At 37.7% G+C, this 12,124-nt stretch overlaps 1 protein-coding gene across 8 annotated transcripts in view; it reads right to left on the bottom strand.

The window, feature by feature from the left end:
* Positions 1-565: 565 nt before the first annotated feature.
* Positions 566-12,124, bottom strand: part of LOC136347449 (autism susceptibility gene 2 protein homolog) — a 101,450-nt gene continuing 89,891 nt past the window's right edge. For 2 of the 8 annotated variants that reach the window (XM_066297460.1, XM_066297461.1), the window contains exons 11-19: positions 11,901-12,106; positions 11,335-11,379; positions 10,797-10,964; positions 8,676-8,714; positions 5,108-5,402; positions 4,524-4,969; positions 3,993-4,270; positions 3,657-3,935; positions 566-3,517 (exon numbers count right to left, since the gene is read on the bottom strand). In XM_066297460.1, the coding sequence (XP_066153557.1) occupies positions 3,403-3,517; positions 3,657-3,935; positions 3,993-4,270; positions 4,524-4,969; positions 5,108-5,402; positions 8,676-8,714; positions 10,797-10,964; positions 11,335-11,379; positions 11,901-12,106 (1,871 nt within the window). In that variant the 3' untranslated portion in view covers positions 566-3,402. The remainder of the gene's footprint in view (positions 3,518-3,656; positions 3,936-3,992; positions 4,271-4,523; positions 4,970-5,107; positions 5,403-8,675; positions 8,715-10,796; positions 10,965-11,334; positions 11,380-11,900; positions 12,107-12,124) is intronic. The other 6 variants (XM_066297465.1, XM_066297466.1, XM_066297462.1 and 3 more) reach the window with 6 other exon arrangements.

Below are 12,124 nucleotides of genomic sequence, written 5' to 3'. Positions count from 1 at the left end.
ATGAAAACTGAGTTGCTCCGATTTCAATGAGATTTGGTTCCGCAGTAGCCATACGGTATAGCATTGATATGCTGCGATCAAAATTCGAATCGGATCACTTTGATTTTTGGGGCCGAAAAATACCAAAGGCTATACATCATGAAAATTTTTGACCCAAAAAGTCAAAGTTGTCCGATTCGAATTTTGATCGCAGCATATCAAAGCTGTACCGTATGGCTACTGCGGAACCAAATCTCATTGAAATCGGAGCAACTCAGTTTTCATCTTTTTTTTTTGGTCAAAATTGTCATGTACGCCACTGGTTTCCCGAAAGCAAAATTTGTCAATAAAAATTTTGTGCGTAAAATTTTTTAAGCAAAAATTCATAATGTACACGCGCTAATTCGTTTTATGGAATCCATCGAGCTATATTAATCCCAAATTTGCCTTTATTGAATTTCAGATTACTGAAAGCGACGTAAATTTTTTGGACCTCAGTAGTTGTATTCATTTTTATGAATAGATGTACGTCATTTTGCAAACACACCGGACAAAGGAATATGAAAATAGGTTAAGTAAAAATAAATTCTTGACTAAATGTTTCTATTATCATAGAAACAATATTTATTTATATTACATCACCGCGATTCATACACGAATCGTACACATAAAAAATTGTATTTCTCTAACAAACACTTAAGGAGCACAGTATAATTTTTTATCTATATAATTTTTCTTAAAAAGGCGGGAGTATTTACATGCGTTTACACTTTGTATTAACATAAAAATAGCCACCTTCCAGCAAAAAAAACTTGGAACTTTATAGTACAAGCTATCCTACAATTTTTGTATACTAATTAAATGGAGTTCCAAGTTCGTTTTGATGGGGGGCAGGCCTATTAAGACCAAGGCCAAAGAAAATTTAAAAAATACGAAAATTTAAGTGACTCATGTTTCGTATTAAAGCTTTGATAGTATGGTACACCCTTTATTCACCTGCCAGGTTAATTTGACTAGAAGTTTTTAGTAACGTTCTATAGGGGGATGCCTAAGCACCCTTGGCAGTTGTAAATAAATCGCACGAGCCACTTGAATTTAACTGATAAAGGTTTTAATGGCACCTTAAAAAACATTTAATTTAACCAAAAAAATTTCGTGTTAAAGAGGCCTTGGGGATTTACAGAACCGCTAGTTACTTAAAATACGTCACAACAGTAGGACATTTTTGAGTATTTCTTTAATGTTCCATGTTTTACGTGTCGCGAGGGGCCTTCGTACAAATATTATTTTTTATATATATTGGTCCACAATTTTGATAGTAACACAACGATTTAAAACCGTTTTTGATTTTTTCCTAGAAGTTTCTTTAATTAGGGGTTTTTGGATATCTCTAGTTAAGATGAGATTTAATTAAATGCTTAGGTTTTGGGTTCACTTTGAAAGTTTTTTGGTCCTCCCCAGGGTATTTATCCCATTTAAACATAACCTAAAACTAAAAATCACCATATTTACCCGAGCGACAAGTAAACCATTTCTAGTTTTTTTTATTAATAAAATCTCTTGGTTTTGGCTTGTATAAACAAATGCACATTTAACTGTTTTCTCACTCGACGAGAAACAAAATTATTGGCGATGTAAGTTAATTATTATAATTACGTACGGCTTGTAAAAATTATCGTTAAAGATGATCAATCATCAGTCTTAATAAATAAATTACCTAAACAAATATATACAAATAAATTAAAATCAATAAGCGACGTAAGGTATTTTACATCTTACCATTACAGGTCATTTTTTCCCACAAAAGCTGTTACATACACTATTTACATGACGTTTTATGTATAATTCTTTAGGCAATACGACGCTAGCTGAAAGACGAAATGACGAATTTTCATTTTGGACGAAAAGTTATTGCGTTGTAATTCGCTAAACGATTAATCTCATTGTTTAAACTCAACGTCCAAAATTTCCTAATATTAATGCACATTACGAAAGTAGAAACGATTTCACAAAAGTAGCTTCGGTTGGTGGTAATAGGGTTGTTTATGGGGAGTACCGTTAGATTGATTAAGTGGCAATTATTATGCTATTAAAGGGAGTTTTTACAAGACACAAATCACACGAGCTGTGTTAAAACAGATGTATTCCGCGAGAATCCGTTTTTGTTGCTTATATTCTTTTTACAACAAGTCTACTTATGCAAGGAAGCCGTTTTCCCAGTGTTCCATTATTCGAATGCTGCTGATTTATTTACCCCCTACCATGATCCCGTCAAGTGCACGTACGAAAAGTGTTTAAACCTGTTTAGTTTATTCATAAGAGTTATTTGGGCGACGTATAAATAAACTGAAAAATATGTTTTTATTACAGCAGCCGGTTGTTCTTTAGGATTTAGATTTAGGTCATGATTTATAAATTTGTGTATCGATAAGTTGTTTAGTGTTACTGTTATTTAGTGTCGCATCAAGAAAATTTGTGCAGCTTCTTATTCCATCACAAAAAATCTATGTATTTGTCAAAAACAACCTTTTAATCGTAACAGAAAACTCCCCAGTACACAACCTCTTTTAACCCAGATTTAATAATTATTTACACATGTGTCAGTTAGAATGACACCATCTACTGCTTTACCATCTAAAAATAATGAACACAAAAAATATCGTCACGTATGCACCAACGTCTAAAAATGATGAAGTTTGATTTCAAGAACGAATTCATCCTTCCCATCGTAAATTGAGGAGGGGGTCGCTACGAAGAGCTTTAAATCGCTAAACCTGCAATCGCTTAGTTTTAAAGGGACATCCTAAAAATTTTGTACTTTTCTGTCTGTGCAAATATCGGCACTCCTCGTATCAACCCCTATGGTGGTAAATGACAAATACATTCAAGTATTAATTGCATCGCGCCTAAATACATTTTCAAAAATATGTCTAAGGAAACCGCGCTATACAAAGAATGTTCTTCTTTGATTACCGATTGAGATCATTGGCATTGACCCTGTTAGTAAAATTCGAATTTTACTAGCAACGATCGGCTGCATTAAACGACAAAAACGAGTTTTTCGCTGAAAAATCAAACACACACATGTCTCCAACCATTTGACGCTTCTACCGAAACTAAGAGCCGTTTTATCAATGATCAAATGTCATTGTTGCTCACTGATAAATCGCGCCTATATAAGTGAAGCTCTCCAGCGTAGCTTTTTTTACACGTTAGAACCGCGCTTATTTCGACGATTCGTTTCAACTCTCTTTATTCTCCTCCGAGACGTCGCGCTCTTTTGGCCATCTGTCGAGGTTTCATACCTCTTTCAGTAGTTGTAGATCGAATCGTCAAGTTTATTATTTTTCTTCTCTAAAAGCTCTATACACGGTGTGGGAATTACGGATTAATCGACTAGGGGGCTGTGTTGTCGTCCGTTCGCTATCGCGGCTCCTCTTTCTTGTGCAGTTCGTTAGGAGGAGTGGCGCTCATTTTGTGCACCGAGGGCGGTGGCCCGGGACCTCCTCTCGGGTGTAGCAATGAAGGGTCTTTTGACCTAGGAGAGATATTATGATTACTTGTATGTTAATGGCGCTAATGGCGTGTACGGGGCACGGGGAACCGCACCGTGCTCATAATACATCTTACATTTTTAAGGTAACATCAGTATAATTAAAGGCACTATACTCACTCACCTAAGTTGAGAGTGGTGGGCAGTTGGGGCACCGTACTGTCCATAGTAACTAGCCGCAACTGCCGCCCTTTCATCTAGCTGTCTCATCGTCTGTTCCATCAACGGATTGTATCCATAACGATAAAAAGCTTCAGGGGCCATGGTTGTTGGCGGCAGCCAATGAGTCGCATGTGGGGGCGGGTAATGGGATTGAAGGGGGTGCGCCATCATCCTCGCCCTGTCCAACGAGGAGGGCGGAGGCGGTTGCAACGAACTGTGGTGTCGCATATACGGGTGGTACCTGCAAGAAAATTGCCGATATTTTTCGTAAAATGAAAAATGGAGATTTAATTCTTACCTGGGGTCAGCTCTGCCAAGCAAGTCTTCTTCCTTGACAATTGCACGAGGCTCCTCTTTGACCCGAATGTCATTAATCTCCGGCTGTCCATTCCTAAGAGGAGATCTGTCCCGGATTACCGGAGTGGGTATGGTGGGTTTGGCTGACTCGGCCGCTGCCGCTAATCTCTGCTGGTGCATCATAATTTCTCGTTCCCGTTCCCTTCTTTCGTTTTCTCGTCGCTCCATTTCTCTCCGCTCTTTTTCGCGACGTTCTCTTTCACGTTGTTCTTGTTGTTGCTATAAGAAATTAATAATGTTACTGAGGGCTTATGGAAATTAAAAGATAAAAAATGTTGACACAAAATTTAGTCAAAGTTGGTTTCTGAAGTGCGCAGAACAAATAAAATTACACACAACAAACGAAATCGAAAAGACAACATGCTGGAGAAAAAGAAAAACGATGTATAGTATACCTAACATTTGCGGAGAATGACTTTTCTGCCGGGAAAGTCTCACTTTACGCAGTTGTCAAAAACAGTTTGTACATTACCTGCTCTAATCGTCTCTGTTTCTCCTCTCTATCCCTCCTCTCGCGTTCCTCGCGTTCCCTCCTCAGCCTTTCCCTCTCCCTCTCCTCCCGCTCGCGCGCCTCTCTTTCGCGCTGCTCCATCACCGGGTCAGGCTTTAACGCCCACGGTGCAGGGCCGGGGGGAAGACCTGCATATTTCGAGAAATCAGCAAAATTGTCCTTAACGGGATACGAGGGGCGAATACCGGGTAGAGTAGGCGGGAGCGGATTGACTGCCGGAGGGAAGCCGGGAATGGCCCGTTGCATTGAACGCCATGGGTCGTGGTGTAATGGACCCAGTCCCAAAGCAGCCTCTCTAGAAGCTGCGAAGGGTCCCATTGAAAACGGCGAAGGGGCGCTGCCTAGGGGAGCTGCCGCGTATCGAGTGAACGGTGACATTGATGATGTAGTCGAAAATGGTGATTTTCCTGCGAAGCGAATGTTATATTGACGATTCAGTCGATCATATTGCGTAAGAGATGTTTGAATGGCCACGAACAGCCCCACTGCGAGCCACTATATCAATATATTGGCAAGTTTACTATATTTCAGTTGCACATTCCTACCTAAATGTCCGGGTGGCGCTGCAAACAAGCTTCCAGGATGATGAGGGGGTTGTTCGAACCCGACAGGTCGATGAGCGCTCAGAGCCGAAGGAGGATACGGAGTCAACTCCGGAGGTCTCTGGTGCAGTCCCGGCGAAAACAGATGAGAAGGAGCCCTGAGCAGATCAGCAGTGTTATGCATCCCCGGTTTGGGGGTGATGCCCGTCAAACTACCCTTGGCATCGCCTGACTTTTGCTGGTGATGGTAAATTTCCCACGCCACACGCACGTGCATAGCGTTCCATTTGCCGCTTTTCTGGAAATGTCGAAGAAATACGATAGATTTACATATATTTTAAAACTCCAGTTTTGTTCAGCGTTTATTCCATAATCACTAATCAGTGCAAACCCGAAATTTTCTATCAAAATGGAATTTTACGACAGTTGGACATGAACGCAGCTGCACTAATGAGTCTGCCAGGGAAAAGGAGGCAAAAAGCGATGTTACTAGCGCGTTTCATGAAGATCAAGTTAAAAAAATAAGATATTCGATTTTCAGACGAAAAATTTCATGACTCAATACATTTTTCATACTATCTTGAATTTCAATCGGGCTTTAGCAAGTTGCACGTTAAAAATTGATATATTCCACCCTTTGATATGCCCCGAAAACTTCGTAATTTAACTGTGTAGATTCACCGTAATCTTATGCGAATTTCCTCGAGAGAGAGGCCTTCTAGAAATAATATGGGTGTTAAAATCGAGCATGCACTTACTTGTAAACCAAAAGATTTAGGTGGTACGCTTTAAGCAAACATTACACCGTCTTTTGCTTTTAAATAAGTGACTCATAAATGTACTTCAAATATGCAACATTCTAATAATAATTATTACTATTACGGAACAAGTATTTTCAATATTTAACATTCTCAAGCAGACGCTACAAGTTTAGCAATTTGAGGAATTCTAGATGAAAAGAATGTTGCAATTTGCATTTTACGACGAATAAATTGTGTCGCAGCGACGTTTCTGGAATATTCCTTAAAGTACTTGCATTCTTTATAATTGCGCCCATTGTCGAAATGAAATATAAATTATGTCATCCTTTGTATTATCCATTCAGAGATCCCTTAAGTTTATACTAATGTCTCTGTTCTTTATGCCACATTAAAGCTTTCAATTCCGTCCTAAGGTTGTAAAAGGACGTGAAATATTTATTTCGCTTATGAGCAGCTTTAAAACCTAACAAAGCTGATAATGTCACACTTTCCACTCAATTGTTTGCGACACGTTTTTTTTTGTATTCAACGGCGTTTTCACCGGTCGTCCCCGAGCAATGTGAAAGTATGCCTAAGCTTGAGTCATCAAATAACAGACATACTTTCATAGGGACAACACTTATAAACAAAAAAACACGCGCGCGCGCACACACACACACACACACACACACAAACACGCAGATACAAATAAGAAAATAATTAAATAAATAAATAAATAAAAATAAACAAATGCATATATTCGTTTGTGTATTATTATATATACAGGGTGCCAAACAGCCAAATGGAATAAATCCAATATCAGCATATTTCGATATACGCATGTAAAAAAAAAAATATCGAAATGCAACAATTTTAGATTCTGAAATTACATCCTCCAACGTAAAAATTTCATCGCTAAATTCGATCTCTTTGCGTGACAGTTGCAATCCCCACATTTTTAAATTGGAAGTGTGAATTCGTGATATTTCGCTTTAAAGGTCTTTTCATTCTCTGCTTAGAACTACTACGGTTTTGAATTATGTTGCAAAGAATAATAGAAAAAAAAAAAAACAAACAAATCCACGTAATTGACGTAATTATCTACAATCAACTAAAAACTTGCAACGTACAATAACTAATACCATTTCGTTATTGATAGTGTAATAAAATAGCAAAACACATCGATGTAATACTATGAGATTTGCCCAAAATGCACGTCTCGAACTTCTGGGCTGCATCCTGTTCGTAAATAAAAACGTCTTCGAACGTCAATCGACATATGAATCGTAATCGATCCGCACGCGTGTGTTATTCTTCTTTTTAAGTCAGCTAGATCGCGTGGTTTGGTTTTGTACGCCGTGCTCTTCACATGTCTTCATACGAAAAAAATCCAACGGACTAATATCGGGTGGTCGCGGTGGCGATTCCAGCGATCCTCGCCCCTGTACCCACCGATTTAAAACCTAAGTCGATGAACTGCTGGACATTTGCAAGACGATGTGGTGACGCCCTATCCTGTTGTATCATATTACATTTGCTAGAACTCGTGGGTTCGCTTCAGCAGGATATAAGTTTGCCAAAGTCGGCACAACGTTATTTGGAGCAGTACTAAATAGTTATTCCCAGTCGAGTTCAAGGTGCATCAACGAAAAAAGGAGCGATGATACGGTCTTCAATTATCCCTGCCCCTACGTTGACCAACCTTTACGGAGTTTTATGTGTTTGTAATTCCCTCATTCAGTGAGGATGGTCTTCAGACCAGATAGCAACGTTTTCTTGTTGAATAACATCGTTATTTGACCTTTGCATCATTCGTTTACACAAACACGTCCTTCTGTCAAAATAGCCTACATGGTACTTCTTCGTGTGATATCACGTTATAGGGAAGCACTCCACTTTCTTTGAATACGCGAAGAACTAAGGTATGTCTTTGAGTTCTAAAGATGTCTGTCGACTAGAGTTATGTGTATTTTCTACAAAATCAAGCATTGCACCTAATTTGGTATCGTCATTTACTGCATTTGAAGGTTCTTTTTTTATCTGCCGTACATGCCCACGTCCACGAAGCTGCTTTTCAATTTTACTAATTGCACATTAATGAACGTTAAATAAGTAAATACTATAGAAAATGGTCAACAGATACTAGACAAAACAAAAAAAAAACTCAACTAATGAAATGTTTTTTGTGTTCTCGTGGTATTGTTTGTTTAATTTTAATATTAGAGCTTAAGAGGTTCACGGCATGCATTTTGAACATCTCATAGTAGATTAAGATTGATTTGTTTTGTTATTTTGCCACATTTTCGATAACGAAATGGTACTGGTTACTAAGTTTCTATTGTTATATACAATTGCGTCAATTTCACGAATTCATTTTCTCCCATTATTTTTTGCAATGAAGTTTAACACCATAACGATTTTGAATAGGGAATGGAAAGGCCTTTGAAATGAGGTATCACAAACCCATAGTTTCAATTTAAAAATGTGGGGGTTGCAACTGTCACGCAACTGGGGTTCAATTTAGGGATGAAATTTTTACGTTGCAGCATGCAATTGCAAAATCTAGAATTGCCATGTTTCGGTATTTTTTCGCATATGTCGAAATATGCAGATATTGAATTGATTCCATTTGGCTGCTCCATATGTATGTGTCTCGTTTAGTATTAGTAACTCCTATGGCTATTCTATTTCCAAAACCACGTTCGATTTTTTCCCGCATTAAATTAATAACTTGATTAGCCTTACCTTAGACGTTTACACAAATTCATACACTAGGCACACAAGACAATTTGCGGCTGTTATTATCATTAGTGTAAATAAACTTTACATACCATTAGTTTGGGCTTTGTGGGATCTTGAGCTGTCAGCGACTGTGAAAACAGAGAAAAAGCGAATTAGGGCGGGAAGCAAGCATTAAACGCACAGTAACAATGAACCAACGAGTCAGAAACATGCAGCAACATTTGACGAAACACTATTCAAAGGCAATACCCAAATCGAACATAAATATATCATAGTTTTTCAGTTCATGTGGCATAGATCCGAATTCTACTGAACGAGCTAGTCAGAAAACGAACATTTTATTTTGCAACGTAAGAACCACTATCACCTATCATACTTACTCAAACGTTGTTGAATTAATGTGGTAACAAGCCTTAAAAAAACCGCATTTTGGTAATTATGCAAAAGACGACTACATAGCTACATAGTATTTTTCAAGTCCTTACTAGATTTAAAGCGACGTCGCCTGAAAAGTTTTTTGAGTTTTCGAAAGAGATAACAGATGCGAAGGCGAGGAATGGAACTGGAAGTTGAATGTGATGACTCATCAAAGCCATGATTCATTAGCTTAAGGACAATAGCTCTTTCCGGAAACGGTAAGCTAAGTGGTATTGATGCCTATCAGCTGGTTTTTCATCAATCGAATTGATATTCAATTAGAACCAGTTAATCCGCTCGGTTAAAAATCAGCTGATAGATTAGTTCGTTTTCGGAGACCCTTCTCTATTTATTGCAGCTTAAACCTCGCGCTACACAATGATTTTCCGCGTATGACCGTGTCAGATCATTTTTGGGTCTTTGCCGGCAGGTTCCTTTATTGTAGCCCCTTTTGGCACATACTGTCAATTAAGTGAATCTCCTTCGCGCCCTAGAAATCTTAGAAAATCGAGACCATCAATTTTCCCGCGAAAAATTGTACTTTTGCCTTCTTGCATGCAAAAAGGCCTTTGTGAACCATTCATGCTTTTAATTGACTATTTACTATTTATATTGTTGTACTGTACGAATAAATATGTACTTTAAGGTTATTTTTTAAGACCTACAGCGAACTTTACCCATCAAATATCTCAAGAAGGAATACCCATAGAGACTTATATTAATACACCTTTTTTTAAAATAAAACACGTAGGAAAACATAAATTTAGTCATAAATAAATTTTATGGCGGGCGATAAAACAGTTATGCCCCTTTAAAGTCAACTCACTTAATGCTAAAAGCGCCCTCTACAATGTACATCCAAAACGTAAACGTATCCTGATTTTTCGCCCCTAAAAACTCCTTGATGCCACATATTATTCACATTGTAGCATAACAAACGAGGTAATTAATTTTTTTCCTTTTTTTGATTTTCACTTTGGCGACAGAATTTCGTAAAAACCTGTGTTATGAGGACACCGTGTATATGAAAACGACAGGGCTTCTAAGTACACATCATGTGGTCAGGAAAAAATAATGGTATTGAGGTACTAACTCGTTTTGCAGATGACAATGTTTTTAGATTTCAATTTTCTATCTGAGATTCGATTTGGGTAATTACCTACAAGAAAACATTGTTTCACACACAAGGTGGCTATCAATAAATATTTTTTAACAAGTCATCTAAAGATGGGTCCACAAATGGTTCGATACCGAAATAGAGATTGTTGAGGTTTACTTCTAGACCACTTCTAGAATTAATAACTATATTGATCCTTCAAATTTGGAATACCTATTAACTTTAAGGGCACAGTTTACAGATTGATAACAGTTACTTTTTGTATATCTCTGCAGTTTTTCAACGATAATTAAGCAGGCACATCATTTATACCCTTAGAGATCAAAATTTAGAATTACTTCTGATGAAACTGGTAGAAACGTAACTGTTACGTTGCCTTCTTTAAGCGGTCCGATTTGAAATTTTTATGTGAAATAGTGACAGGGTGTACCTATTTTCTGTTGCTCGTCAGTATAAAAATAAATATATATTTTATGCAAGCTGAAACGTCAAAAAACAAAACGACGTAGTTTTTGTCCTCTACGAGATTTTCGAGCTCTTCATTATTCTCCTACATATTCCACGTATCCACCCTGTTATACAGTGGCTTAAAACATAATATGAGAACAAACGAGCTATTAAGATGATCGCAACATGTCATGCCGTATTACCCTCCACCTTTAACAAACACACTTACCTTAGGCTGAAAGGTGGGTAGATGGGTCGGGGGCACGAAAGGAGTAGGTCCACTCGTTAACCCTGGATGTCCGATTAATCCTGGACTATATCCGGGATATCCTGGCACTCCTAAACCTTGACGGTAAAACGGGGAATCTACGCCACCCAATTTGGGAATATCTTTAAACTGTAAAAGAAAAAACATAAGGAAGGAACTGAGAAAATGTATGATATTAGCGTTGGTTTTGTTTGTTAAAATGTGAACAAAAGAAATTTTGGGCAAAATAATATTTTCAACATTTACTATGATTTTCAAAATTAATTTTTACAATTTTCGGGCGCCCATAAAACTGAGATCGAAGTTTTCAAATTTAAATATAAGAAATTGACTTTCATTTTTAAGAATGAAGCAAATAATTCTGAAAGTTCGGGAAAACTAAATCCTCAGTAACTATTTATACACTTGCAAATTTGCTAGCAAAAATGCCGTGTTTCCTCTATGAAAATGTTGCAAACGGGGATAGTTTTAGTTACTATTTTCAAAGTTTTATACTTACACTGCTCTGCGCTCGTCTAGCCAGCCTGTCCATGGGTGATAGAGGCTGAATTTAAAGAAAAATCTCGTAAAAAATAATTATATTTACACGCAAATTTGCCTAGCAACTTTACAAGATCAAATACAATTAGATTAAAATAGTGGTTATTTAATTAGAAGATAATACTCTACTTCAATTGGGGAGAAGCATGGCTTGATACAACATAAAATCAGCATTTGGTATTAGATTTTTTGGTTCTAAACTGCTTTCTAAATTGACTTTGCATTCAGATTATTTTTGGAGAAATAGACTCGGCTCAAAATGAACTTAAAAAGATGATAATAACAAATGATGAACTACAATGACACGTTCCTTTCGGTTGAATACCAATTCCATTAAAAAACTATTATTTATATTTCTCAAATTAGGAAATATTTGTAAATTTTCATAATAAATCAGAGTGGGAAGGCTTTCGGGACCGGTCAAATCTCATTTTAAAATGCTTTGGGGGCTCTGAAGCCATATATCCTGCAGGTATATTTCCCTATTATTTACTATACAAAATTATTCGTTTCCCGTCAACTTACCAACTGTGGAGAATAGAGGGCAGACGCTCCAGGAGGCGGCAATAGCGATGTCGTGTGTTGATGCACATGCGTATGATGGTGCTGATGTTGGTGCATCTCAGTGCGCAGATACGGCGGCGGAGCCAACGCTCTATCCTGCGACGCTAAGAAGCGACTGTCCAATTCTCTGCGCAGCATATCGGCCTGATCTGGAAAGGAATGTTTCTCTTAGGAAACATTGCGAA

This window comes from Euwallacea fornicatus, chromosome 28 (assembly GCF_040115645.1).
Source record: "Euwallacea fornicatus isolate EFF26 chromosome 28, ASM4011564v1, whole genome shotgun sequence".
NCBI classification, from domain to species: domain Eukaryota; kingdom Metazoa; phylum Arthropoda; class Insecta; order Coleoptera; family Curculionidae; genus Euwallacea; species Euwallacea fornicatus.
The sequence above is the reverse complement of the archived record's forward strand: the minus strand, read 5'-3'. Positions and strand labels throughout refer to the sequence as shown.